The sequence below is a fragment of the Delphinus delphis genome, chromosome 2 (assembly GCF_949987515.2).
Source record: "Delphinus delphis chromosome 2, mDelDel1.2, whole genome shotgun sequence".
NCBI lineage: Eukaryota > Metazoa > Chordata > Mammalia > Artiodactyla > Delphinidae > Delphinus > Delphinus delphis.
The window spans coordinates 171,368,949-171,395,678 of NC_082684.1; the positions used below are offsets into that span (position 1 = coordinate 171,368,949).

At 43.1% G+C, this 26,730-nt stretch overlaps 3 protein-coding genes across 12 annotated transcripts in view; 1 reads left to right on the forward strand and 2 right to left on the reverse strand.

The window, feature by feature from the left end:
* Window positions 1-11,391, reverse strand: part of DCLRE1C (DNA cross-link repair 1C) — a 119,984-nt gene extending 108,593 nt beyond the window's left edge. For 2 of the 4 annotated variants that reach the window (XM_060006279.1, XM_060006278.1), the window contains exons 1-2: window positions 10,018-10,161; window positions 6,668-6,853 (exon numbers count right to left, since the gene is read on the reverse strand). The gene's annotated coding sequence lies outside the window, so the exon portion shown is untranslated. Of the gene's footprint in view, window positions 1-6,667; window positions 6,854-9,990; window positions 10,162-11,290 lie in introns of those variants that run through there. The other 2 variants (XM_060006281.1, XM_060006280.1) reach the window with 2 other exon arrangements.
* On the forward strand, window positions 10,230-15,088 carry RPP38 (ribonuclease P/MRP subunit p38). 6 transcript variants are annotated; one of them, XM_060006290.1, is made up of 3 exons: window positions 10,230-10,352; window positions 12,160-12,203; window positions 14,136-15,088. In XM_060006290.1, the coding sequence occupies exon 3, from the start codon at window positions 14,146-14,148 to the stop codon at window positions 14,992-14,994; it is 849 nt and encodes a 282-aa protein (XP_059862273.1). In that variant the 5' UTR covers window positions 10,230-10,352; window positions 12,160-12,203; window positions 14,136-14,145; the 3' UTR covers window positions 14,995-15,088. The 6 variants fall into 6 exon arrangements, with proteins under 6 accessions (XP_059862273.1, XP_059862271.1, XP_059862272.1 ...); XM_060006288.1 differs by lacking the exon at window positions 10,230-10,352 and adding an exon at window positions 10,519-10,965; XM_060006289.1 differs by lacking the exon at window positions 10,230-10,352 and adding an exon at window positions 10,519-10,769.
* Window positions 15,089-16,214: 1,126 nt separating this feature from the next.
* The window catches only part of NMT2 (N-myristoyltransferase 2), a 56,416-nt gene continuing 45,900 nt past the window's right edge, over window positions 16,215-26,730 (reverse strand). The window contains exons 9-12 of one of the 2 annotated variants that reach the window (XM_060006285.1): window positions 25,965-26,135; window positions 20,741-20,908; window positions 18,434-18,571; window positions 16,215-18,248 (exon numbers count right to left, since the gene is read on the reverse strand). In XM_060006285.1, coding sequence (XP_059862268.1) covers window positions 18,228-18,248; window positions 18,434-18,571; window positions 20,741-20,908; window positions 25,965-26,135 — 498 coding nt within the window. In that variant the 3' untranslated portion in view covers window positions 16,215-18,227. Of the gene's footprint in view, window positions 18,249-18,433; window positions 18,572-20,740; window positions 20,909-25,964; window positions 26,136-26,730 lie in introns of those variants that run through there. The other variant, XM_060006286.1, reaches the window with a different exon arrangement.

Genomic DNA, 26,730 nt, shown 5'->3' on the forward strand with positions numbered 1-26,730 from the left:
GGGGCTGGGCGGTGAGCGGCGCCCGCCCTGCCCGCGGCGCCTGGCTGGGCAAAGCTAAGGGACAGGAATTCAAATGAGTTCTACTCCGCCTCTGGCTCGCTGCCCTATTCTTTCTCAAGAGGTTGTTTGCAGGAAATCCAGAGAGGTCTGTCTCCCTGGGGCACGGACCTCACTTGGGATTTCTTTTGATATGTATCTCTGTCCTCTGCATGATTCCTAAAAACCTGGAAGGCAGGCAGGTGTTTCTTCAGACCTCTCTGGTCTCCCCACCGGTCTCTACGCACAGCCCATCAGGAATGAAAAAGGCTGGTGGTAGTTTGTCTCTTTTCTCCTCGTTAGGCCACTTAGATTCTGAATACGCGCTGCAAACACCCCGAATTAGGGTAAAAAGCACAGGACTCTTCAAGTTGACCCCATTCTCCAGGGGAACAAACCCAGTGTCACTCCAAGTCTGCAGACACAGAATGGGGTTTTGATTCACATTTGATTAAATTTTCAAAGAACTGGAACTGCATTTTCTGGTCTTCCGAGGAGTTCATTTCGGACTCTATATTTACATAGAAGCCTTAGTGGGGCAAAGTGACTGGAAGAAACGGCAAACTTAGTTTTAAGAAAGTTACTGATTTGAAATGTCTAACAATGCAACAACGTATAGCAATTCGAGGCCCCGAAACACCGTAGCTTGTTTTTGCATAAAATTACATTTAAAAATTATTTGCTATTTTTTCATGTAAATCCCTTGATTTTTTATTTTCTCCTCGAAAATATTTCCATGGTGAAATCAATGAGTTTCCAAATAAAGAACAAAAACAAATTTTAGAAAAATATACTGGGGGGAATTCCCTGGCAGTCCAGTGGTTAGGACTCTGCACTTTCACTGCTGAGGGCCCCATTCGATCCCTGGTGATCCCTGGTTGGGGAACTAAAATCCCACAAGCCTTGTGGCATGGCCAAAAAAAAAGAAAAGAAGAGAAAGAAAAATGTACTGGGCAGGATTTTTTTTTTCTTTCTAATTTCCCGACTATGAGAAACACAAAGGCGCAAAGGAAACAGCAGCTTAAGAACAGCGAGCGCTCTTGTCTGCTGGGGAGAGCCCTGTTTATCAGTGTGTCAGCAGGGAAATACTGCAGTGAGGTCCAATATCGGTGTGCATTTGCAGCCGAGATAATTTGGCATTATAGTCATTATAAGAAATCGGAAGAAGAGGAGAGAAAAGATATTTTTTTATCCTCCATTTTATCCTCTGAGTCTAGAAGGTTCTTTTAAGAACTCTTTTCAAAACATGTTCTTCTCTTACCATCCTCCGACTGGATGCCAGAGCCATTGATGGCCTGTCTCAAGGAGCAAAAAGAAAGAGACAATGGAAACACTGGTGTCCTCTATTCAGCGATAATGACATACTAGGTATAGTGAAAACTCAGCTTTGTGGAACCCTTAGGGAGTCAGTCAAGTTGGACAATCAAGTTCTTTTTTTTTTTTACTATGTAATTAAATATTGATTATAAACCAGTATGCATACATACATAAGTAAAATTTTAAAAATAAAGGGCACATGTATGAACATACCGCCAGTTTAAGAAACAGAACATTCCCTTTACCTTTGTGACTCTCCTCTTTCCAATCCATCCTATCTGCCTTATTCATTCATTCATTCATTCAAATAGTTACTGAGTGCCAACATGAGCCAGGCACCATTCTAGGTTTCTGAGAATCATCAGTCAGCAAAACAAACAAGGATCCCTATCCCTGTGTCACATCCTGGTAGGGGATGACAGATAATAAACACATATAATAAGCAAATTATATAGTCTATTAAAAGATGTTAGGTGATAGGTGTTATTTTTAAAAAGAGCAGAGCAAAGGGATGGAGGATCTTGTGTATGTGGAGTGAGGAGATGACTTGCAACTGTAAATACGGTGATCAGGGTATGCCTCTCGGGAAGATGACATTTGAGTAAAAACTGAAGGAGATGAGGGAGCTGACCTGGAAGATCCCTGGGGAAGTGTTTCCCTTGCAAAAGCAGCGTCCAGTACAAAGTCCCTAAGGAATGAGCTTCCTGGCAGATGTGAGGAACAGCGAGGGGCCAGCGTGGCCAGAGCAGAGGAGCAAGAGAGGAGGTAAGAGCGAAAGAGATGGAGACCAGATCATATGAGACCTTGCACAAAGGCATCTGGCTTCAAGTGGGAGTGAAACAGAACCACTGAATGGTTTTGAGTGAGGACTGACATGATCTGACTTACTTTTTTAAAGGATCACTCCTGTTGCTATGACTACAAAGAACACGGTTGGAAGCAAGATTCTTACTGTAATAATAATCCAGGGGAGAACTTATGGGGGTCTCCAACTCAGGTCGTAGCAGCAGAGGTAGTGAGAAGTCGTTCAGATTCTGGATGTATTTTGAAGGTAGAGTCAACAGGAGTCCCTGAGAGATTCTACGTGCAATGTGAGAAAGAGAGGCGTCAGGATAACTCCAAGATGCTTGCCCTGAGTAACCGGAAGGACCATAGGTGGAGTAGGCTTGGTGGGGTGGCAAAGATCAGAAGTGGAGTTTTGGACATGCTGCGTTTGAGATATCAGACATCCAAGTGGAGACGCCGAATAGGCAGGTAGATATTCAAGTCTCGACTGGGCTGGGTATATAAATCTGGGACTCATGGTCATAGAGATGGTGTTTAGAACCTGGAGACAGGATGGCCCTAGAAAAGAAATGTGTATAGAGGAGAAAAGGAGAGAGAACTGAGGAGTGAGCCATGGGAAATCCCAACACCAAATGTTTGGGGAGAAGAGGAAGAAGGAGCAAAGGAGGCAGAGAAGTGATCACTCAAGTAAGAGAAAAACCAAGAGAATGCGGTGTTGAGAAAGCTTAAGGAGTGAGAAAGTGTGTTAGGTTAGATGAGAACTGAGAATTAACAACGGGATTTAGGTCATTGTCAAGATCACTGATGACCTAAAGGGACGTGGTGATGCAGTCATCGCGGGAGGGGGGCAAGCCTGATTAGAGTGGGTTTAGGAGCAAACATGAGGGGCAACATAGAATAGTTAGAATCGTTTTTTGGCCTCTGCATTTGTTTATCCCTCCACCTACACCACACTGTCTTCTTTTTTGGGGGGTGGGGGGTGCGTTGTGTCTTTGTTTCTGCCACACGGGCTTTCTCTAGTTGCGGCGAGCGGGGGCTACTCTTCGTTGCGGTGCACGGGCTTCTCATTGCGGTGGCTTCTCTTGTTGCGGAGCATAGGCTCTAGGTGAGCGGGCTTCAGTAGTTGTGGTGCACGTGGGATCTTCCCAGACCAGGGACCGAACCTGTGTCCCCTGAATTGGCAGGCGGATTCCTTTTTTTTTTTTTTTAACACCTTTATTGGAGTATAATTGCTTTACAATGGTGTGTTAGTTTCTGCTGTATAACAAAGTGAATCAGCTATACATATACATATATCCCCATATCCCCTCCCTCTTGCGTCTCCCTCCCACCCTCCCTATCCCACCCCTCTAGGTGGTCACAAAGCACTGAGCTGATCTCCCTGTGCTATGCTGTTGCTTCCCACTAGCTATCTATTTTACGTTTGGTAGTGTGTATATGTCCATGCCTCTCTCTCACTTCGTCTCAGCTTACTCTTCCCCTCCCCGTGTCCTCACGTCCATTCTCTACGTCTGCATCTTTATTCCTGTCCTGCCCCTAGGTTCTTCAGAACCCTTTTTTTTTTTTTTAGATTCCATATATATGTGTTCGCATATGGTATTTGTTTTTCTCTTTCTGACTTACTTCACTCTGTATGACAGACTCTAGGTCCATCCACCTCACTACAAATAACTCATTTTCGTTTCCTTTTATGGCTGAGTAATGTTCCATTGTATATATGTGCCACATCTTCTTTATCCATTCATCTGTCGATGGACACTTAGGTTGCTTCCATGTCCTGGCTATTGTAAGTAGAGCTGCAATGAACATTGTGGTACATGACTCTTTTTGAATTATGGTTTTCTCAGGGTAGATGCCCAGTAGTGGGATTGCTGGGTCGCATGGTAGTTCTATTTTTAGTTTTTTTGAGGAAACTCCATACTGTTCTCCATAGTGGCTGTACCAATTTACATTCCCACCAACAGTGCAAAAGGGTTCCCTTTTCTCCACACCCTCTCCAGCATTTATTCTTTGTAGATTTTTTGATGACGGCCATTCTGACCAGTGTGAGGTGATACCTCATTGTAGTTTTGATTTGCATTTCACTAATGATTAATGATGTTGAGCATCCTTTCATGTGTTTGTTGGCAATCTGTATGTCTTCTTTGGAGAAATATCTATTTAAGTCTTCTGCCCATTTTTGGATTGGGTTGTTTGTTTTTTTGATATTGAGCTTCATGAGCTGCTTGTAAATTTTGGCGATTAATCCTTTGTCAGTTGCTTCATTTGCAAATATTTTCTCCCATTCTGAGGGTTGTTTATGGTTTCCTTTGCTGTGCAAAAGCTTTTGAGTTTCATTAGGTCCCCTTTGTTTATTTTTGGTTTTATTTCCATTTCTCTAGGAGGGGGGTCAGAAAGGATCTCGCTGTGATTTTGTCATAGAGTGTTCTGGTAGGCGGATTCTTAACCACTGCGCCACCAGGGAAGCCCCCATCACACTGTCTTAATCATTAAAGCCTCTCAATTTTGTTCTTCAGGAAGGATTGTCTTTGGCACTTTGCTCTTCTATAGAAATTTTAACATCCATGAGTCACGTTCCATAGAAGAAAGTTCTGGAATTTTTCTCGGCATTGCACTGAAACTCTAGCACAAAAAACAACTTGGCAAAGCATGCTCCCATTTTTGTATTCTGGAATTAATCACGTAGAATGTAAAAAATTACGAAGGAGAGGTCACCAAGCAGCCAGTGACATTTGAGCTGACTTTTTTCTTGCTGTCTCCCTCACTTCCAATCCCTGGGGTAAAAGCCCACTTTCGAAACACAAGGAAACTTGGCCGCTTATCCCATGGCTTCTCCACCCTGCAGCCACAGTTAGTGTCCTGTCATCCAAAGGGCATCCTGCACCCCTGCTGCCTGCATGTTTCAGGGACCTCCCAGCTCTCTTCTGATAAACCCCAAACTCTTTTTGTCATACACGTGGCTCTAATGCTCGTCAGGCCCTCGGTAAAGCTCACCTATGAGATTTTCCCGGGAAGAACCCCTTCAGGGCTCTGATACGGTGCCATACTGCCATCTCGCCGCACTGGCTCCCCTCACCCACAAGCACGGGAGAAGAGCAGGCGAAGGACGAGCAGCAGAGGGAGGCGGCCCCGACGCAAACGGGGCTCCTGGAGGCTCGCGTCTCCCTGGAGCCTCCCGGCCACCTTTTGAAGGTGAAGCTGCAGTGAGTTTTGGAGGGAGTGCTTTCCAAGCCCGCGGACGTGTGGCTGTCCACTGAAACGGGACTGCGCTGAGCGATGGCTGTGACCGGCTGGACCCCTGCGCCAGGTCCTCTCGGCCGGGCTGCCCTGCATCCGGAGCAGCGCAGGTTTCCTGTTCAGCCCTCACTGGCCGCTGTTTCCTTCCAGCACCTGGTCGATCTTCTGCACCTTCTCCCTGGGCTCCGTGACGCTCATGATCTTCAAGTGTAGTGAGCGCGGCCTGGTCTCCCCACGTGTTTTCTTTTTCCCTGCCCCTGTTCTCGCTCCACGAGGTGTGAGTGCCTGCCATCGGCCTCTGCTTCAGGTTCCTTCTGACAAACCTGAAACACGGCTGTTTCAGGATGAACTTGAACTTGAAGCTGGTGACGAAGCCCCCTGCTGGTCCTTCGGAGGAAAGGCTGGGAGGGCTTATCCTTCGGAGGTTGCCCAGTGGATGGAGTTTCCTTTGGACACAGCCTGGGGCAAATTGGTTCTTTCTGTGGCTCTGCCACTACTTCCGATGTGTGGGTGGAAGAAGTGGCCAAAGGGACGCACTTGGGAGTCTGTGCTGGGCTGGGGACACATCCCAGCTTCCCTCTGTGGGGCACAGCCCTGAGGCCTCGGTGAGCTGCACTGCTTGGATCCCCATGCAGGCGTGGCTTTGTCAGGGAGACTGGGGTGTGGAGGGGTGCAGAGGCCGTGGAGCTCTTGACCTTGGCACAGTTAGGCCACCACTAAACCGTGAGCTTGAGAGGACAAGCTTGAGGGCCAGTGCCAGAATTCAGAGGATGGCAAAGGGCAAGTACAGAAAGCCCTTGGGATTTTGCTGAGATGCTGTATAGGCAAATGAGCCAATCATGGAAAAGATCCGGACTTTAACGACAGATAGTAACTATTGAATAACGACTTTCAGGAGGATGCTTTGTTACCTGCAGACTGAAAAGGTCATTGATTTTGCAGCTCATCACTAAAGTTCTTCTAGTCACTGATTTTAAAATAACTGATTATTGTTTGTATAACAACTGTTATGTATGATATAGCAATCATCACACTGTGATGGTTAATTTTATGTGTCAACTTGACTGGCCCGATTAAACATTATTTCATTATTCCTTTGTGTGTCTCTGGGGGTGTTTCTGGATGCGATTAGCAGTTGAATCAGTGGACTCAGTAAAGTAGATCCCCCTCCCCAATGCAGGTGGGCATCATCCTATCCACTGAGGGCCTGAATAGAACAAAAGTCAGAGGAAGGAGGAATTTCTCCCCTTGCTTCTTGCTTCCCTGATTGAGCTGGGACATCCCATCTCACCTTCTCCTGCCCTTGGACTGGGATTCACACCATCAGCTCCCCTGATTGTCAGGCCATTGGGTTTAAACTGGAACGACATCACCAGCTTTCCTGGGTTCCCAGCTGGCAGAGAGCAGATTGTGGCACATCTCAGGCTCCATAATTCACGTCTGTTATCTCCTACTGGTTCTGCTTCTCTGGAGAACTCTAATACACACACACAGAGCAAAGATTAGGATGCCACAGAGGGAAAGAAGAATCTGGTGCTCAATTCTCTTATATTCTTCTATTGACAAACTTTCTTGTTGCTAACTTTCTTTCATCAAAACATTGTGGCTAATGACATAACTTATCACCAAGTCTCTTAAATCATTCTTACATCATGGCAAGCATATAAATCTAACCACAGTCCAATTCTAGAATGAATATAAAAATAACGTTTTATATTCAAAGATCAAGTTGAGGTTCTACACGGTAAAATAACAGTAACAGCTACTATTAAAAAGTAAACTGATTAGAATAGGATACCAAATATGAGTTAAAGTGATAACTTGAAGACTATGCTTGGGAAATATGGGGAAAAAATGTTATATGGAAAGAAAATGACAACACAAAATTTAATCTATATTATTTAACAATGTAAGTGCACATTTAAATGTGAAACAAATTATAAGGAAACACTGAAAGGAAATGTGTTTTGAAGTAATTGGGTCATGGGACAATTATTTTTCTTTTTACTTTTTTGTTGCAATGTTTGTGTGATACAAACGGGAGAGAAATCACCTTTGAAATGTAGTCATTCATTTTAGCAAAATTTTTGTGGAAATTATATTGATTAGTCTTAAAATAGAACAGAAGCACTAAAATCATAGAGGCTCAATTTTTTTTTTTTTTTTCGGTACGCGGCCCTCTCACTGTCGTGGCCTCTCCCGTTGCGGAGCACAGGCTCCGGACGCACAGGCTCAGCGGTCATGGCTCACGGGCCCAGCCGCTCCGCAGCATATGGGATCTTTCCAGACCGGGGCACGAACCCGCGTCCCCTGCATCGACAGGCGGACGCTCAACCACTGTACCACCAGGGAAGCCCGAGGCTTAATTTTTATTAACCTAATTCCTAATTCAGATTGTCACTAGATTAAGCAATTCCATTTACTAAGCAGTTTGTATGTGCCAGGCACTGTACTAAGCATTTTGAGTAGATTATTTCTTCTAATCCTCACAACAGGTACTATTTTTATCACTTCATAGACAGGGTTAATTAGGTTGCTTTAGGGTCATGTGACTAGTTAGTGATGAACTTAAGATCTTGACCTTAGCTGGTCTTGCTCCAGAGCCATGGGTGTAGTGGCTGCGAATTTTCATAGAGCAACTATAAGCAGAGAAGATGCTCAGGCTACAAGTCTGAAACCTTAGGGGTACAAAAACGTAGACATATTTTTTTCCCATTACTCTAGCATTTCAATCAGATACGTGTTTCTATTTGTCTTACAGCTTAAAAGCTAGATCTGAGAAGACTTTATTATTATTTTTTTAGATTTTAAAATACTTATCAGATTATTTTTAAAACATAAGATTCACAAATAGTTCATTCTTTTAAAATTATAATTACCTTCCAATTTGATTGAATAATTTCTCATCTTTTTATCCAAAAATTTCTACTGAGCTTTAAAACCTTATATTTGGTGGCATTACTTAAAATGTGATTTACGTTCATTATTTACCTTTGAAATGATACTTTATCATTTCTTAAATCAGCATGGGTTCATTGAATGTTTGAGAGGCACTCTGTAGGACTAAGTCATTAGCCTATAATTTTACAGTAGATGAAGTACTATGTTTTCATTACTTTGAAAAAAAAATAATGACTTTGCAGTTGACTCTTACATTTAACATTTTAATCTCAGCTTTGCCACCATTAAGTATAACTGTTTGCACTGACCACATAAGAAGCCAAAAAATTACTGGGTCCAAGGTTAATCTAATTCAATTTAAATCTAACAAAGATAACCATAATTAGCAATTTACCACAACAAAAGCCAGAGTTATTACTTTCAAAACTGTATCGATTTGGGAGTAATTAGCCTTAAAATTTAAAACATTATTCTGGGGGTGCTGAAGCTCTTTCAAGAGTTTAATAGTTTCAAGGGTTGAGTGATTTATGAAGTCTAAGCTATTACCTAACACAGGTAACACTGTGGTTGGACCTACTGTCTGAATCTTTATAAATAGACCTTTTTTTTCACTTGATCTGCCTTAGGATCTAGGGTCACAGCCTTTATCAGTGGTAGTATAAAGGCTAGTCCCCACCAAAAATTTTAAGTATTTTTAAAAATAAATTTATTTTATTTATTTTTATTTTTTGGCTGTGTTGGGTCTTCGTTGCTGCACGTGGGCTTTCTCTAATTGCAATGAGTGGGGACTACTCTTTGTTGCAGTGCACGGGCTTCTCATTGCGGTAGCTTCTCTTGTTGCAGACTACGGGCCCTAGCCATGCAAGCTTCAGTAGTTGCAGCATGCGGGCTCAGTAGTTGTGGCTCACGGGCTCTAGAGTGCAGGCTCAGTAGTTGTGGCACACGGGCTTAGTTGCTCCATGGCACGTGGGATATTCCCAGACCAGGGCTCGAACCCATGTCCCCTGCATTGGCAGGCAGATTCTTAACCACTGTGCCACAAAGGAAGCCCCAAAATTTTAAGTATTTATTAAAAAATCACAAGACACGAGTTTCTTGCCTTCCAATGCCCAAAACACCCATCTTGTTTCTAATGAATAAGGTGACAGACATGACAGAAACAGGGCAGAGATGAATCAGGACAGTCAGTGACATTTCAAGAACAGAGGAATTCTGTTGGGCAACGAGGTCGGGCTGCCCAAAACTGTTTGTGATCTGAGACTAGTTTAGAACTGCATGTTTGCAACTCATCATGACGATTTCTCACTATTCATTTTATGAAACAAAAGCCTGTTGTTACACTCAAACTCGTAAATTCATTCTTTTTAATTTTTCTAATGGTGATTTTAAAAAAATTGCTCTTTACCCCGTCTAACCTGTAATACTCTGACCACACGCATAGCTTTCCGTTTTGTTTACGGCCAGTCGGGTACTATGTCGGTGATGAAAACTGAAAACACAGAAACTAGACCAAAGAATGGGAAACAAAACGAGCAGTGAAGAAGAGATTGAGAAAAGGAGGAAGATATTTAGAAGAGGAATAAAAGTGCTAAGTTAGACTGGAAAGGGAAAAGAAAGGGGGTAGGGAGGGAGGAAGCTCACTGGGTCAGAAGCAACCTAAGGTTTCGGTCTTGGTTCTCGACAAGGGTAAATCAACAGATTCAGACCCCTGACCTTGAAAGTGTTCTTCAGCTGACTTACAATTGCCCATGACTTCTCAGCGACTCCATTCGTAACTATTAAAGTCTCCATTGGCTGGAGTAGCCACAGCAGACATCTGGTGGAGTTTTCTGAACCGCTGTCGCAACTCAAGATAACCTTTATTCTCCTCTTTCCGGGGCTCAAGATCTCCTACATTGGTGCCTGTAAACACGTGGTTTCCTCAATCCACCTCCCCATCCCCCATTTATCTTGATTTCCACGGTGCCGGGGATTCGGCAGAGGCTCGGTGATGGGGGAACTGGGTCAGAATTTTGCGTCCCTTAGGCAAGCCAAAAGCAGAAAAGTGAGGGGCTCAGACTGCCAGGCACTGAAAGGTAGAAATTGGGTTAGAAGAAAGCGGCGTCAGCCGGCACCGCCAGGTTCCGGAGTCTAACCGCGGTACAATGCTCCCCAGACAGGGCAACCGGGAGAGCAGGTGGCCGGTTACCAGGCAACCTGAAGTCTCGCGAGACACACAATGCGCCTGCGCACTGCCGCTGGAGGGCCTTATTCAGAGCCTCCGACCCGCTCCTAAACTCAGGGTTTTTATAGAAACTTTTCGTCGCTCTGTCGCGACGCCCTGGGCCGACTTTCCCGTTTGGAAATGGCCCGATGCAGAAGAATGAAACGTGTTCTCTGAGCCGTTCCTCCTCCCCTTCCCCCGCCCCACCGCGTCGGAAGGCGGGGCCCGGGAAGGCGTGGGCTCTGCGTACGCACAGCGCGGCCCACGTGGAACCGGCGCAGGGACGACTGTGAGTGAGGGTCTGCGCTGGGGTCTGAGATCCGGAGGGGCCGCTGGTGGGGATCGAGCCTGGCACTGGGCCGGGTGCGCGCAAGGTCTCCCAGGCTCCCCGTCCCTGGGTCCGCCCCCGCCCGTACCGGCGTGTTTTCCTGCGTCCCGGCCTCGGCTCACGCTCCGCTCTCTGCCTGGAGTTGAGCGTCTGTCGGGTACGAGAAATAGGTAAAGCCCCACCCTGGCCCTTCTGTACTCCGCGGTCTAGAAGTGGAGGGGGACCAGAAAATGACTCCAGTCGCGTGTGTTAAGTAGTGAAGTAAGTAGGCACTCGATAGAGAGGCGGCAGGCCATAGGAAGAGAGTAACTCGGGGGTCGGCTACCAGATCCAGAAACTCGGAGTCCTCCCTGAGTCCTTCTTCTGCTTTACCCCGAGTTCATCACTGAGTCGGGCGGATTGCACCTCTTAACTGTTTCAAGTAGCATGCATTTCCGTCCATCCCCTCTGCGGCGACTCTAGCTAAGGCCACCGTCACTCACCAGGACTACTCTGGAGCCTCTTTGCTGCTTCCGGTCGTGGCAAAGGACTCCTCCTGGGCCGAATCCCCAAAGATCTTTCTGTGCCGCCTTTCCAGCCACGCCACTCCTCTGCTTTGAACGTTACAACCGCTTCCCACTGTAGGGTTTGCAAGTGTATTCACCGTCTGGTCCTTCCTCGCCTTTCCCGCTCTCTCCGCTCTCTCTAGCATCTCTGCCCCGGCAACACTGACATCATTTCCTTTAATGCAGTTCCCTGGGATGCTCTTCCGAATAGGTACTCCCTTTGGTGTCACATGTGGGTTAAAAGGTCACTTCCTCGGGGAGGCCCTTCCTGACCCCCTCAACTGAGTCAGGCCTCTGCTCAGGATCCTGTAGGTCCCTGACCTTAATGTGCATCACATCTTATATTTTACTTGTGGGTAAGTCTCCCACATAGATTCTAAGCCCAATGAGCTCAGTGGCTGTTTTTGCTTTAATTCATCATCTTTCTGGCTTGGTGCATTGTGGATAATCCACAAATACTTGTTCAAGTAAGAAAGGTGGTGGTAGGGCTGAGGGTGGGAATAGTTCCCCAGGCAGAGGGAATGTGCGTAAAGCCATGGAGGGGAGGAACTGGTGACCTCATTAAACAGTATGTGGTTCCATGGTGGGGTGTAAGGAGGTAGGCTGATGGTGACATGGGGGCCCTTGGATGTCACTCCAGTGAGTGTGCACTTGACCTCATGGGCAGCAGCGGCCTCCAAAGGCACCTCAGCAAGGCCTTCCCCATTTTCTCCTCCAAAGCTGTTACTTGTTCCACTTCGGTTTTGGATTATATCCCATGAGACTCTACTTATCTGAACCACTTGGCTCTTGTCTTCCTCGCCTAGATTCTGAAGACAGGAGGAGCTGATGCCCAGAGCAGCACGTGACTGTAAGTACTTACTCCCTGTTTGAATGCTGAGGCACATGAACTGCAGTTTGTGGTCTGGCAGAGCTCCGATAGAGCCTCATGTTTGCTCCTTGGTCGTTTATTTCCCTTTTCCTGACCATCTTCAACCTGGTGCCAGCCTCTGCCAGTCACTTCCTTGGATTTGGATGAGCTGCCTCCTGCTTTGCACGGGGATGATGGGGATGGGGGGGGGGGGCTGCACCGGAAGGAAGCAGCTTAGGGGGCAGACGCCGAGTCTCTAGCAGTGGGCAACGCTGACACGAACGAGGTCTGAGCTCACACCCCAGGGAGCTGAGTTTTGGTGTTCCGTGAGAAGGTGATGTAGGAGGAACGTCTAAGGCCGGTGGAGGTCAGGAGACCCTGTCTCAGGCCTTTCCACTGTGGAAAGGCCCCCTGTCCTACACCAATGGTGCCCAATTCCGGTTCTGTATCACATTAAGCTGGGCAGCCTTTTGACAAGTACAGGTGCCCTGCTGTATTCCCCAGGATTCTGATTCAGCAGACCTGGGGTACGGACCAACCATCTCTGTCTTTTGTAAAGTCACAGATTATTTTTTAGGTGCAGCCAAGATTGAAAGAGCATAAAATTTGGATTTGGGAAACCAGCTGTGACTCTGGCATGGTACTTAACCTGAGTCTGTTTCCTCCTCCACACACAGGGCCATCACGCAGGAATCGGGTGAGAACCAAATAATTCTTGGAGAACGTGCCTTATGACACACTCCACGGGACACCCGCTCCTCAGCAGCAGCAGCCGGGCTCTTAGGAGGGTGTTTGATTGAAGGAGATTTCATTTTTTTTCATCCTGCCAGGGGTGCTTGGGGAAGCGGGTAGCAGGTGTGCGTGGGATGAATGACCTGGAATGAGAAAATCTGGTTACCTGAAAACAGGAACAGTTCCAAAACCAGACTTCTCCAGAGCTGGCTTGTTTAACTTCCTTCAATTCTGCACCTTGGGTCCCTGTGGTTCCCGGCTGAGCCCAGGAAGAAAACTGAGGGAAGAAAGAGGAATATGCAGTTGCCTCTGGGCAGGACAAACAGGACATGCTCCTCTGAACAGTGGTTTATAACATTTCCCCAGCAAGGATCCCTGTTACTATTTTGCCTTAATGGATTAATATCTTTAAATTTCATTACGATATTTCCCTAGATTTCATCACATTGTCAGCCAGAGGAACGGCCAGCTTGGACCTATCAGGGGAAGGGGGAATCTGTGTATCGTGTTTTAGGAAAGACAGACAAGAAACTTAGGGTCCAGGGAGGGAAGGAGACTTACCAAAGGGCACAGAATGAAAGCATCATTTGGACTTTTAGTCATGTGCATACATTATGGTCCCAGTTCTTAAAAAAAACCACAGCTGGTTAATTATGAATGGCAGAGGCTTCCACGGCCCTTAGAGACTGTGTGCTGAGGCAGGCGGACTCGGGGACTCACAGAGGTGGTGGTGGGAACTTGCTCAAGGCTGAAACCCGGTACCCGTGACTCAAGAGTTGGAGGTGCTCAGTGAATATTTGCTGAATGGATGGACGGAAGCCTAAGTAGAGGGCAATACAGAAAATGGTAACAAATCTATCAGACTAATACCAGAGGTCCTGAAGAGGATAAATAATTATGAACAAGTAGCAACATGGAACATTTTAAAGGAAATAAATAGATTTCAGTATGATCACAGTAACGCAAAACATTCATAAATTGCGTGTATATGAATGAAGACCGAATCACAGAAAAAAATGGGGAAAACTTAAAAGAGAAGTTAGATGTATGGTCACATATATATATGTATGTGTATATATGTCGTATATAAGTAGGCTTCCTTTAGCCTTTTCAAAATCAGAAAGGGCACAGCCAAGATATCCTTAAGGTGTGCATGTCTAGTTAACACGTGTTTTCCTTTGTCGTTTTGCTCCTGTGAAGGGTCTTCAGAATGGCCGCAGCCCCCCAGGCACCAGGGAGGGGCTCTGTGCGGAAGACCAGACCTTTACCTGTGAAGACATCATTGAACAACCCGTATACCATCCGCTGGGGTGCCCTGGACAGGGAGGATATGCACTTCATACTACAGACCCTGGAGGACAGGATTAAATCTCTTGGGCTTCAGAAGACTGAGGACAGGAAGAGAAAGAGAAAGCAGCCCGCTTTGAAAACACAAAGCGGAGACACGTGCAGCATGGATGTGGACACTGGTGAGGGTCTGAAGGAGGAAAAGCCAGAAGGTGAGCCCCAGGCATCAGGGTGGACCCCTGCCGACGTCAGAAAGCAGCTTGCCATCGGCATCAATGAGGTCACCAGAGCCTTGGAGAGGAACGAGCTGCTCTTGGTCTTGGCGTGCAAGTCGGCCAAGCCGGCCATCGTCACCGCGCACCTGGTGCCGCTGAGCGCCAGCAGAGGTGTCCCTGCCTGCCAGGTGCCCCGGCTCAGCGAGAGGCTCGCACCCGCCATGGGCTTGACGTGCGTCCTGGCCTTGGGGTTCAAAAGAAACACCGCTGCCTTTGCGGAGGAAGTGAGGGCCATCATCCCCAGAGTCCCCCGTCTGGACGTGCCGTGGCTCCGAGACACACTTGAAGACCCTGGAGAGAACCCGGAGATGGAGTCTTTGGAAAGCCAAGACAAAGAGATTTTGGACACTTCCTTCGAAGACCTCCCTAAATCCAAGAGAAAGCTTGCTGAGGGTCAGCAGGCTGCAGTGTTACAACCCCTGAAAATAAAGAAACTGATTCCAAACCCCAATAAGATAAGGAAGCCACCCAAAAGTAAAAAAACGGCTTCAAAGTAACCTTGTATAAACCTGTCACTTCATACAGTTGTAAAACGCCACCTCGTAGAGAAGCCGCGAATAAAATGACTTTTACATATATTCTTGGGACACTGTTTAGTATCGTTCCTTTCGAATGTGTAAGATTCTCTGACTGTAGAACACAGATAGGCTGAAGCTTAGGGACACTAAGTGCAGAGAATGTTCAGCAGTATGAGTATCAAAACAAAACTTTATTGAAACTAATGTCCATGCTTGTATAAATTCCCTTTTTAAAAGGCTGGCACGATGCTTGTGAGCAAGGATATCTGTATCCTGCAACACTGGACATCTTTCTGTCCGAACTTGGCAAATAGGCCACACAGACACGGTTCTAGTTGGCGGGGGAGATGAAGCTGGATGGCAGGTGCACCATCAGTTGTAAAGGAAAGATGGTAAATGCCAAGCAATACACTGTCCTCAGAAACAATACATTATTATTTTTTACTGTCAGTTTGCCTTTCTTTGTAGGCAGGCCTAAGCGTGGGCTTGGGAGAAAGGCTAAACATCTATCAAAATTGCCAGATAAGCTATTCTGACTAGGTAAGAATTCACTCCTTTACACGGTTAACTTACCTCCTTGGGACTTTAGCATGTATCCAAAGTATGATGGTAATTAGGTGAAATAAAGCGGGAAGAGAATAAAAAAATAAGTGGAGGAGCTTGGATGCTCAGAGGTGGGTCTGCCATGACCGGGGTCGCTCGTGTTAGTATATGAACAGGATCGGTGCTCTGTTAACGCATCCGCTCTTTCCAGCACGTGTTTGGAAAGGTGCTTTCTGTAATTTACGGGAAAGGTACTGGCTTGCCAAGGTTTATTTTCAGCCTAAATTCTGGTTGATCTGTGGATTATGCCACCTCCGTTTAAATTTACTGAATGCCATCTTGACCAAAAAATGGTGGGGTGTGTGGGCAAGGGTACGTCATGGACCAGAGCATTTCCATTACTGACAAAGGACACGGGGTGGTGTGGGTTTTTTGAATCTGTAAGACACTGTGTATTGCACTGAAATTTAGTTCTAACGGCTACTTTATAAACACAAGCAGCTGTACTGATTTTCTACTTTAAAATGCTCATTGGTAACATGCGTAAATTATAAAGAGGCATTATAAAGTGGCAAATGTGCTAATAATTTATAAATTACTGTATTTAAAAATTACTGAGTAAAAGAACATGAACTCTATTAACTGCAATTATGTAAGTGAACAGAGGAACAATGCCACAGTTTTGTCATGGGGTGAGCCCGTGACACAATTTCTGAGGGACAATCCTGCAATTATTCGAAAACCTACTTCATGTTAAGATTGCCATAAAAATGAGTGGAACGTAATTCCCAACTGGAGCCTCGACTCTGGATTATGTTAAAAATCTTGTTTACTTAATTCTGGTGTTTCAGTGAATTGGTTCACTTCTGCTTCTGCAGGCATCCTCCTCACGTTAGGAAAAGAAAGGTAACGCAATTGGGTTTGAATCATCCTATAGGAGAAGTCTTCTCTCGCGTCTTCGAGAAGGAAAACTGTGGTGTCCTAAATTAAGGACGACTTCGGAGCCCACGCATGCCCCCTAGTGGAGGTCCCAGGGTGCCACAGCTGTGGGGTGGCCTTCAGGATGACGGGAAGCTGCAGAAAGAGGCTTTCTGATTTTTAGAGGAAATCAGAGGCAACAGAACTTTTTCCCTAAAGGGCCAGGTTTAGGCCTTTGGGTCCACAGTCTCTGTCGGAACAACTCAACCCTGCCTGCCACGTACAGGCAACACATGAATGAATGAGGCCTTGTTCCCATAAAACTTTATTTATGGATGCTGAAATCTGAATTTCCTGTAATTTTTATGTCACAAAACTTTTTTTTTTTCCTCCTCAACCATTCAAAAATGTAAACACCATTCTTAGCTCGTGGGCTGTACAAAAACAGGCGCTGTGCTGAGTTTAGCTCATGGGCCACAGTGTGCCAGCTCCTGCCTGTTTTTATAAGGTATGATTGTGTCCTTTGACTACTTGTAACATGAAGGAAGGGCATCCTGTTGTCGAAGGTAATTAGATTTTTCTGGACTGAACGGCCTAGGCACTGGTACATAAAGGCAGGAAGAAGTATCTACTTTGTGGTATTTGAGTCGAGGCCGTTTTAGGTGGCCTTGTCCAGCATCTTTTTCCCCTTGGGCTATTGGTGATATATACATTATCTATGTACACCGAGAAACTTGGATTTTCAAATCCTAGATAAAAACACCATCAGTAACAAAACCACAAGACTTATTTACAATTAAGACATCTTCCTAGAGCACGACAGCTTTCATGATAAATTAGAGTCAGGATAAAGAAATATGTGCAATTCTGCATAAGTAATAAAAAACATTCAAATTATCAGTGTCCTGATGGCACTCATAAACGCCACTGGGCATGTCTTCTGACTTGAGGGCTTTGATTTTTCTTTTCCTCACGTATCCTGGCTGTTGCTGAGAAGAAGAGAGTCTCTGCAGGAGCAGAACAGTCTAGTTTGTCAGGGTTGTGTGCTCTTCAGAGAACACAATGTTTGCCCCAAACCTTGCTTTGGAACCAAGCCACGAACCTGCTGAAGATCAAAGTACCCATTTGTGTGTTTATTGATTTGGCAACTTTGCTTCTAGAGAAATAGTCAACCAGTACATTTTTATCTCACTCTTCACTTTAACACCTACCGCTCATCACTGCGTTACAGAAATGCTGGCTCCATAGGTGTCCCCGATGAGATCATGTGCAGTGACATAAGTAAACCCTTTCCAAATGGCTCCCTCATTCTGCTACATGGACCCACAGACCCTCACTTAATAAACAGAAAGGCAGCAGTTTATCTCCACACAATGGCAAAGATTTTCCTACACGATTCTGTGATTTCTGTTCAATCCATAGAAAAGCCGTCCATTTTTCTAGAGAGGGACAAATACCTTCTCTTCATTGGGAGACAGTCAGAAGGTTGAAAATTAGAGGAATGTGCTCTTTGTATCCTCCCTCCATCCCTCCTACAAATGGGTCAACAGCGAAAAAAAGGATGAATGTTAACATTCTAGCTAGAAATGTGTTCTATTGGTCACCAATCGATGTTTTTCCATCTTTTCTGTTACTGACACTTCGATGTCACTTAGGTTGTGCTTTTATTCTTTGGAATGGCAGTTCCAGGAATCATTAACTAGGATATTAACAAATGATGACATCAGAGTTCTAGAAATAGAAATATCCATCTACTGTAATACGAGTCCAACCTAAAGGGAGGGAAGAAACGGAATAGCAAAAACAAGTGAGCAAGAAAAATTATAATGTAGTACAATAGAGCTATATTTTTAAAAAGCTACTAAAGAAAAAACCTCTCAACAATCCGAAGAGAAGCAAATATGGGATTTTCTAGGTAAATTTATCAAGTTTACAAAGGTTTATCAACTTCACTTACCTTTTCGGACTCTGTCCCTGGACACCTCCAGTTGTACAAGTAATACTGTAAATTGCCATCGCCTATGCCAAACTTGAGTTTTTCCAAGAATGTCTTATTTTCCATCAAATCTAGTGCATTGAATACATCAAATCCTTTCTGTCAATGTAAAAAAAATTTAATTTTAAAGTTTCAAAGGATTAGAGTGTTTTGTATATTATGTATTTCAGTATAACATTTCATTCCCCTACTAATAGCTTGAAATGATAATGCATTTATAAGGTTTAATGTCTGCAATATATAGTATGGGTTAGGAATTCAGTTCAAAACTGTCTTATTAAACTAGCAAGCAGTGAATCTGATGGAGTTAGCAAGATTATCCAGAAATGCTGAATCGAAAAGTGCAGTCTGATGGCTGACAAAAAAGAATCTATTAAAATTTCAGGAAATATTTTGTCCCTGTTTTTTTTTTTAATTTATTTTATTTATTTATTTTATTTTTGGCTGCGTTGGGTCTTCATTGCTGTGTGCAGGCTTTGCTCTAGTTGGGTCAAGTGGGGGCTACTCTTTTTTTTTTTTTTTTGCGGTGTGTGGGCCTCTCAGTGTTGTGGCCTCTCCCATTGCGGAGCACAGGCTCCGCACGCGCAGGCTCAGCGGCCATGGCTCACGGGCCCAGCCGCTCCACGGCATGTGGGATCTTCCCGGACCCGGGCACAAACCCGTGTCCCCCGCATCGGCAGGCAGACTCTCAACCACTGCACCACCAGGGAAGCCCTTGTCCCTGTTTTTGAAGCAAACAGCTGCCTAGATGGCTCTATCACCAGAACTGTTAGTTACTGGCCTTTCTACGTTCTGACTTACCTGAACCTACGCCAAGAAATCAAAGCTGTAAAGACTTTAAATCGTGTATCTGTCTTGGGCTGATAATGGGAAATAAATTTAGTAACATTTCAATAGTAAAAACAGAATTTAAAAAAAGCTTAGATAATACTATGCAAAATGTGATATAGATGAAGCACCTACATTTCTATTTCTCAGGGGTTTTACCTTAAATAACTTATTACTGGCCTTTTTGGGGAGGTAGTTGAAAATGAGCTACAAGATCAAAGAAGCAAAGAAGAATGCTGATTTAGGGATCCACTTATAATAGATTAAAAAAAATGTTTCCAATGATCAAATACTAGAAGACTACAAGGAAGACACTTTTGAAGGGTTGCTCCCAATTTCTCGTGAACAATATTTATCTTCTCACTCAGCAATTACATCAAAATGTCCCCATCAGCTGATTTCAATTTCTTTTTAAAGAAAAATGTTTATTTGTAGCAAGAATTTAACAATTATCCTTACTACCACACTGAGGAAATAGAAAAATAATGCAAATATTGTAAGGAACATTTTGAATTTAATTCTTTTCATTTCAAATCCTTTTAATAATAATAACTCCAATAGTTAAAATTAAATTTCTTTAATTTTAAAATTCACAGACTATTTATTTGAATCAGAAAACTACTGTTGCCAATTATTCACTGCAATACACTCATATTTTCCCCATACAGACAGACCTTGTTTTATTGAGTTTCACAGATTCTGGGTTTTTTACAAATTGAAGGTCTATGGCAACCTTGCATCGAGCAAGTCTATCAGAGTCATTTTTCCAATAGCATTTGCTCACTTCGTGTCTCTGTGTTCCACTTTGGTAATTCTTGTAATATTTCAAACTTTTTCATTATTACATTTGTTATGGTGATCTGTGATCTCTGATACGACTACAACTCGCTGAAGGCTCAGATGATGGTTAGCATTTTTTTTTTTAGCAATGAAGTATTTTAAATTAAGGTCTGTACATTGTTTAAATGTGCTAGTGCACACTTAACAGACTACACTATAGTGTAAAGATAACTTTTATATGCACTGGGAGCCAAAACACTTGTGTGGCTCTCGCTTTATTGCGACGCTTGCTTTACTGCAGTGATCTGGAACCATCTGGAACCAAACCCACAATATCTCCAAGGTATGCCTGTATCATGGGATCACGTTAGTTTTCTTATATTCCTTATATTATGAATTTCGTGTATCTTTATATAAGGGTTACAAGTTTCTAATTTGTACAAAATGTCTTTTTGGTTAAGTTACAACAGAATTAATGATGAAAATAGCCATTAAATTTAAAAAAAAAACCTCTTATCAAAATTCTTCCTTTGACTGTCAACAGTAAGAAGTATCTCAAACAAATCCCCCCACCGTGTGGAAGAAAATACAAGATGTTTTATATATTCCAATATACGTATTTGGAGACACACACGGGATGACAAGGAGTGAGCTGCATACCAGCTTGGCGATGATGAGCGCGTCGTTCATGAGGTCCAGCAGCGGCGTCTCTGTGTGGATATTGTAGAAGGAGTAGGCGGCTTTGAGGCTCTTGTGGGCGGGGTGATGCATGACTGTGGAGGGGAGCGTGTAGAAGCTCAGGAAGTCAGTTAGTTTACCACTGGAGTTCTAAAGAACAAAGGCAATGTCAGGTAAACATCTCCTTGAACAAGTTTCATCCAGGCATCTCAGCTCACGTCTTGATCTCTGACTTGCACCACAGCTTTCCGTTAGAATGAAAAGCAACAGCTCATGCTCCGCTCTCCAGGTCTGATGTGGAGCCCCTTACCATATGCTGGGCAGAGGCCAAGGAAGAGCGTGGAGCTGTGCCTCAGCCTAAGTGCTCGTCAGCAACTAGCATCAAGTTCTTACGAAGCAGAATGTTCTAAAAGGAACGCTCTCTGGTTGACTAATGAGTCTCTCTAGACTTATGGGACAGTGATAAAAGTAAATTCATTGTTTTTGCAGGAATAAGAGCACCAAGGATTAGAAGGCTACCTTTTCCAACTAAAGGATACTGTATAATAATCTTCTTGGCACAAGGCAGGAATTGTATCAGCTTAAAGTGAAGTTGGATAGGATTTGGAAGCTAGTTTTTTAGAAGCTTGTAAAAAGGCACTGGTACTGCACCAAAATATATGTGTGTGAATAACTGAGAAAATCTGAAGCTATCAAAAATCAAAAGGGATGCAAAAGATGGTGTTTGTTTTGTCATCACTGGTACACTTTCAATACAAGAAATTAGCCAATATTGTTTGCATTGTTTCTATTACCTGCAGTGACCTATGCAAGTCTGCATATAATTCAAACCATGATATATTTGAAGTATACAGCTGCGGAGGCTAGACCACATATGCCATTGCTAATATTTGTTTTAGCAGAAAATTCCAGAGGATGTATTATCTGGTTTTTGAGTGCTTCTGATTCGTTAAACCTTTTTTTCAAACATTATGAAATTAAAGATGTTAAGCAAAAGTGAGAGATGACTTAAAGACCTAAATTTTCAGCTTTATTAAGGATTTTCAACTTGAAAACACCACAGCAGAAATTAGAGGAAAAAAAAATCACTGGATGGGCTCAACAGTAGAGTGGAGATGACAGAGGATAGAATCACTGAACTTGAATTTACCCAATCTGAAACAAGAGAGAAAACAGAATGAAAAAAAAAAAAAGAATTAAGCCTCAGGGATCTGTGGGGCAGTAACAAAAGTTTCACCATTCATATCATTGGAGTCCCAGAGGGAAAGAAGAAAATGTGGGGCTGAAAGAGACAATGGCTGAAAACTTCCCAAATCTGGCAAAACGGACATAGTAGATTCAAGAAGCCATGTGAACTCTAACAGGATAAACCCAAAGAAATCCACACCAAGACACATCATAATGAAATTTCCAAAAACTAAAGACGGAGAGAGATCTTGAAAGTAGCCACAGAGAAACAACACATTACCTATGGGGAAATACTAATTCAAATGACAGCAGACTGCTCACCTGAAACCACAGAGGCCAGAAGCAAGTGGCACAAGAGCTGAAAGAAAAGAACCGTCCACCATGAATTCTGTATCTGGCAAAACTTTCTTCAGGAAAGAAGGGGAAATAAGGACATTCTCAGACAAATGAAAACTAAAAGAATTTGCTGCTAGCAGACATACCTTTAAGACTGGATGAAGTACATCCTTCAAATAGAAAGGAAATCATAAAAGAAAGCATCATGGAGCATCAGAAAGGAAGGAAGGAAGAAGGAACAGAAATCTGGGTACATACTTTGAGCTATGCTTCTTCTCATGAGTTTTATAAATGACACGATGATTGAAACAAAAATTATGACACCATCTGATACTCAAGACAGTGATATTTAAACAATGAGACTGTACAGCAGAAACTAACACAACATTGTAAAGCAATTTTACTCTAATAAAGATGTGAAAAAAATGATGAAAAAGTAAAGAGAAGTAAAGTCACTTGAAGTGGTACAACATGGATACCAGAAGACTGTGATAAGTCACATCTGTACACTGTAATACCCAGAGCAACCATCATGAGACCTACACAGATATACTCAAATGCACTATAAATAAATCAAGACATCCAAAAATGTTCAAGGAACAGGAAGGCAAGGAAACAGAAACAGAGGGACAGAAACCAGAAGAAACAAACAGAAAACATGTATTATAATATAGAAGACTTAAGCTCTAACATATCAATAATCATCAAATGTAAATGCCAAAAAACACCAATCAAAAGATTCTGGCAGAGTGGATAAGGAAATATGGCCCAAATATATACCGTTTACAAGAAATTCACTTCAAATTCAATGACATAGATGGGTTGAAAGTAAAGGGACTGAAACAGATATACCATGCAAACATGAATTTTAAAAAAGTAGAAGTGGCTATACACATATACCTCAGAGATGCTGTGGGTTTGGTTCCAGACCCCTCAATAAAGCGAATATTGCAATAAAGCGAGTCACATGAATTTTTTTGTTTCCCCAGTTTATATGAAACTTTTGTTCACACTATACTGTAGTCTGTTAAGTATGCAATAGCATTATGCCTAGAAAACAATGTACATACCTTAATTTAAAAACACTTTATTGCTAAAAAATGCTAACCGTCATCTGAACTTTCAGCGACTAGAAGTAGTAACATCAAAGATCACCATAACAAATCTAACCATAATGAAAAAGTTTGAAATATTGCAAGAATTACCAAAATGTGACACAGAGAAACAAAGTGAGCAAACGCTGTTGGAAAAAATGGCACCAACAGACTTGCTGGACGCAGGGTTATCACAAACTTTCGATTTGTAAAAAATGCAGTATCTGCTTAGTACAATAAAGCGACATGCAATAAAACGAGGTCTGCCTGTATTAATATACAAGGAAGTAGACTTCAGAGCAAAGAGAACTACTGAAGACAAAGAGGGGTATTACATGATGATAAAATGATCAATCCACTAGAAACTCATGCAGGTCCAACATGTATAAGTACCAAACAAGACCCTCCAGAGACATCAAGAAAAACTGACAGAACTGAAGGGGAAAAAGACAAATCCAGAGTTATAGTTGGGGACTTCCACACCCCTCTCATTAACTGACAGAACTACCAGAATTAAATAAGGGCTATGACTACAGATTCTGTAGCCATTAAAAGGGAATACTATGAACAACTTTATTCTTACAAATTTGACAATTTAGAAGAAGCAGACCAATTCTTCTAAACTGTATTAAAACTCAAACAAGATGAACAGTCCTATAATCATAAAAGAAAGTGAATTCATTATTTCAACACAAAAGAATTCTCTAAGGTCAGATGGTTTCAACTGGAGAATTCTAGCAAACATTTAAGGAATTAACACCAATTCTATATAATTTCTTCTAGAAAACAGAAGAGGAGGTCATACTTCCCAACTCATCTTATGAGGCCAGTAGTATCTTGATACCAAAACCAAACAAAGACAGTACAAAAAAAGAAACTGCAGACCAGTATCTCTCATGAACTCAGCAAATACTCAACAAAATATCAGCACCTCAAATCCAACAATGTATAAAAATTATATACCATAACCAAGTGGATAATTTTTCTAGGTATGCAAGGGTGGTCAAACATTTGAAAATCAATAAATGAAAATCAATAAATGAAGAAGAAAAATCATGATTGTATGAATTGAAGCAGAAAAGGCACTGGACAAAATCCAACACCCATTTATAATAAGAACTCTCAACAAGTTGGGAATTTTCTCAAATCAGTAAGGTGCTTCCATGAAAAACCTACAGCTAACATCATGGAATAAGATTCATGGGGTAAGACTGAATGCTTTTCCCCTAATAACAGGAACAAGGCAAGGATGTTGATCTTTACCACTCTTATTCAATAAAGTACTGGAATATCTAGCCCCTGCAATAAGGCAAGAGAAAGGAAGAAAAGGCATACACATGGGAAGGGAAGAAATAAAACTGACCCTATTTGTAGATGACACAATTGTCTATGTGGAAATCCCAAGAAATCTCCAAGTAAATTCCTGGAACTAATAAGTGATTTCAGCAAGCCTGCAGGATACAAGAGCAACAAAGAAAAACCAATTACATTTCTACATACTAAAAATAAACATGTGGAAACCAAAATTAAAAACATAATACCATTTATAATCACTCCAAGGAAATGAAGTATTTAGGTAAACACTTTAAAAAATATATACAGGATCTGGATGCTGAAAATTACAGAATGCTGACAAAATAAATTTTAGAAGACCTAAATAAATGGAGACATGCCATGTTCATGGATTGGAAGACTTGTTAATTCTACCTAAATTAATCTACAGAGTTAATGTAATTCTTATCAAAATCCCAGCAAGGTCTTTTGTAGATAACGACAAGCTTATTCTAAAATTTACATGCAAAGGCAAAGGAACTAGATTAGCTAAAATAATCTTGACAAAGAAGAATAAAGTAGGAGGAATCACTCTACCTGGTATCAAGGCTTACTATACAATTACAGTAATTAAGACAATGTGGTATTGGTGAGGAAACAGACACAGAGATCAATGGAACAGAATAGAGAACCCAGAAATGGACCACAATACAAAGTATCAGTATTCAGGCTATATAAAACTTTGACAGGGAATTCCCTGGTGGTCCAGTGTTTAAGACCTGGTGCTCTCACTTCCAGGGACCCAGGTTCTATCCCTGGTTGGGGAACTAAGATCCTGCAAGCTGCACAGCATGGCCAAAAAACAAACAAACAAAAAACCAAAAAAAAACCTTTTACAAATCAAGAAGACAAGGGTTGAGTGAAGTGGTTGAATTATGCCATCTTGAACAAAGGCAGTTCAGTTCCAACCAGTTTTGCAAAAGCAAAACAATATTAAACTTTGGGACACATCCTTCTCAGATGAGATCATCCAAACTGGCCTTTTCAAAACTAAGAAAAGCAATTAGTCACACAGACAACAACAGAGCAGATCAGAACCCTGATTCCCCATGATCAAGTAGTAAAAGTGTGCTCTTCTGCCAGGAATGGAAGCTGTAAGAACAGCTGGTTCTGAAAGGGTGAGCAGGAAGCTGGTTCAGAAGCACTGGGTCATGTGGGCAGGAAGGGAATGGACACTCTATGATCCTTCTGGAAAATGGACTCAGTTGCACAGCGTTCTCATACTTCTCTGTACTATCTTATCACCTTCTCTTTACCTCCACTACAAAAGTGTCAATGATGTGCTCCTGGGGGAGGAACCAGTGGGCTACTTCCTCTTCATCCATCACCGGGGCTAGATGAAACTGCTTCAGGTAACTGTTGGTTAGTTCTTGAACAGCTTTGATATCTCTTGGTTCCATTGGCCTCAAGCCTGAAGTTTTTGTAACCTGTTGGAGTGAAAACAAAACCAGTTGGGACGGGCTTCCCTGGTGGCACAGTGGTTAAGAATCCGCCTGCCAATGCAGGGGACACGGGTTCGAGCCCTGGTCCAGGAATATCCCACATGCTGCAGAGCAACTAAGCCCGTACGCCACAACTACTGAGCCTGCGCTCTAGAGCCCGTGAGACACAACTACTGAGCCTGTGCGCCGCCAACTACTGAAGTCCACGTGCCTACAGCCTGTGCTCCGCAACAAGAGAAGCCACCACAATGAGAAGCCCGCGCACAGCAACGAAGAGTAGCCCTTGCTCGCCGCCACTAGAGAAAGCCCACTTGCAGCAATGAAGACCCAACACAGCCAAAAAAATAAAATAAAATAAAATAAATAAATTTATTAAAACAAAAAAAGTTGGGAGGTTTAAATAAGAGGAGTAAACAAACTTGGCGTCAAAGCATGATCCCCAGACCAGCAATATTAGCATCCCATGGGAGCTTGTCAGAACTGCAGAATCTTGGGCCCACCGCAGACCTACCAAGTCAGGACGTGCAGTTTCACAAGATCCCCTGGTGATTCGTATACACATAAAGCTTGAGAACCACTA

Bases quoted from the DNA above. Each gene is read 5' to 3' on its own strand.
- RPP38 (XM_060006290.1), top strand. From the start codon at position 14,146: ATGGCCGCAGCCCCCCAGGCACCAGGGAGGGGCTCTGTGCGGAAGACC.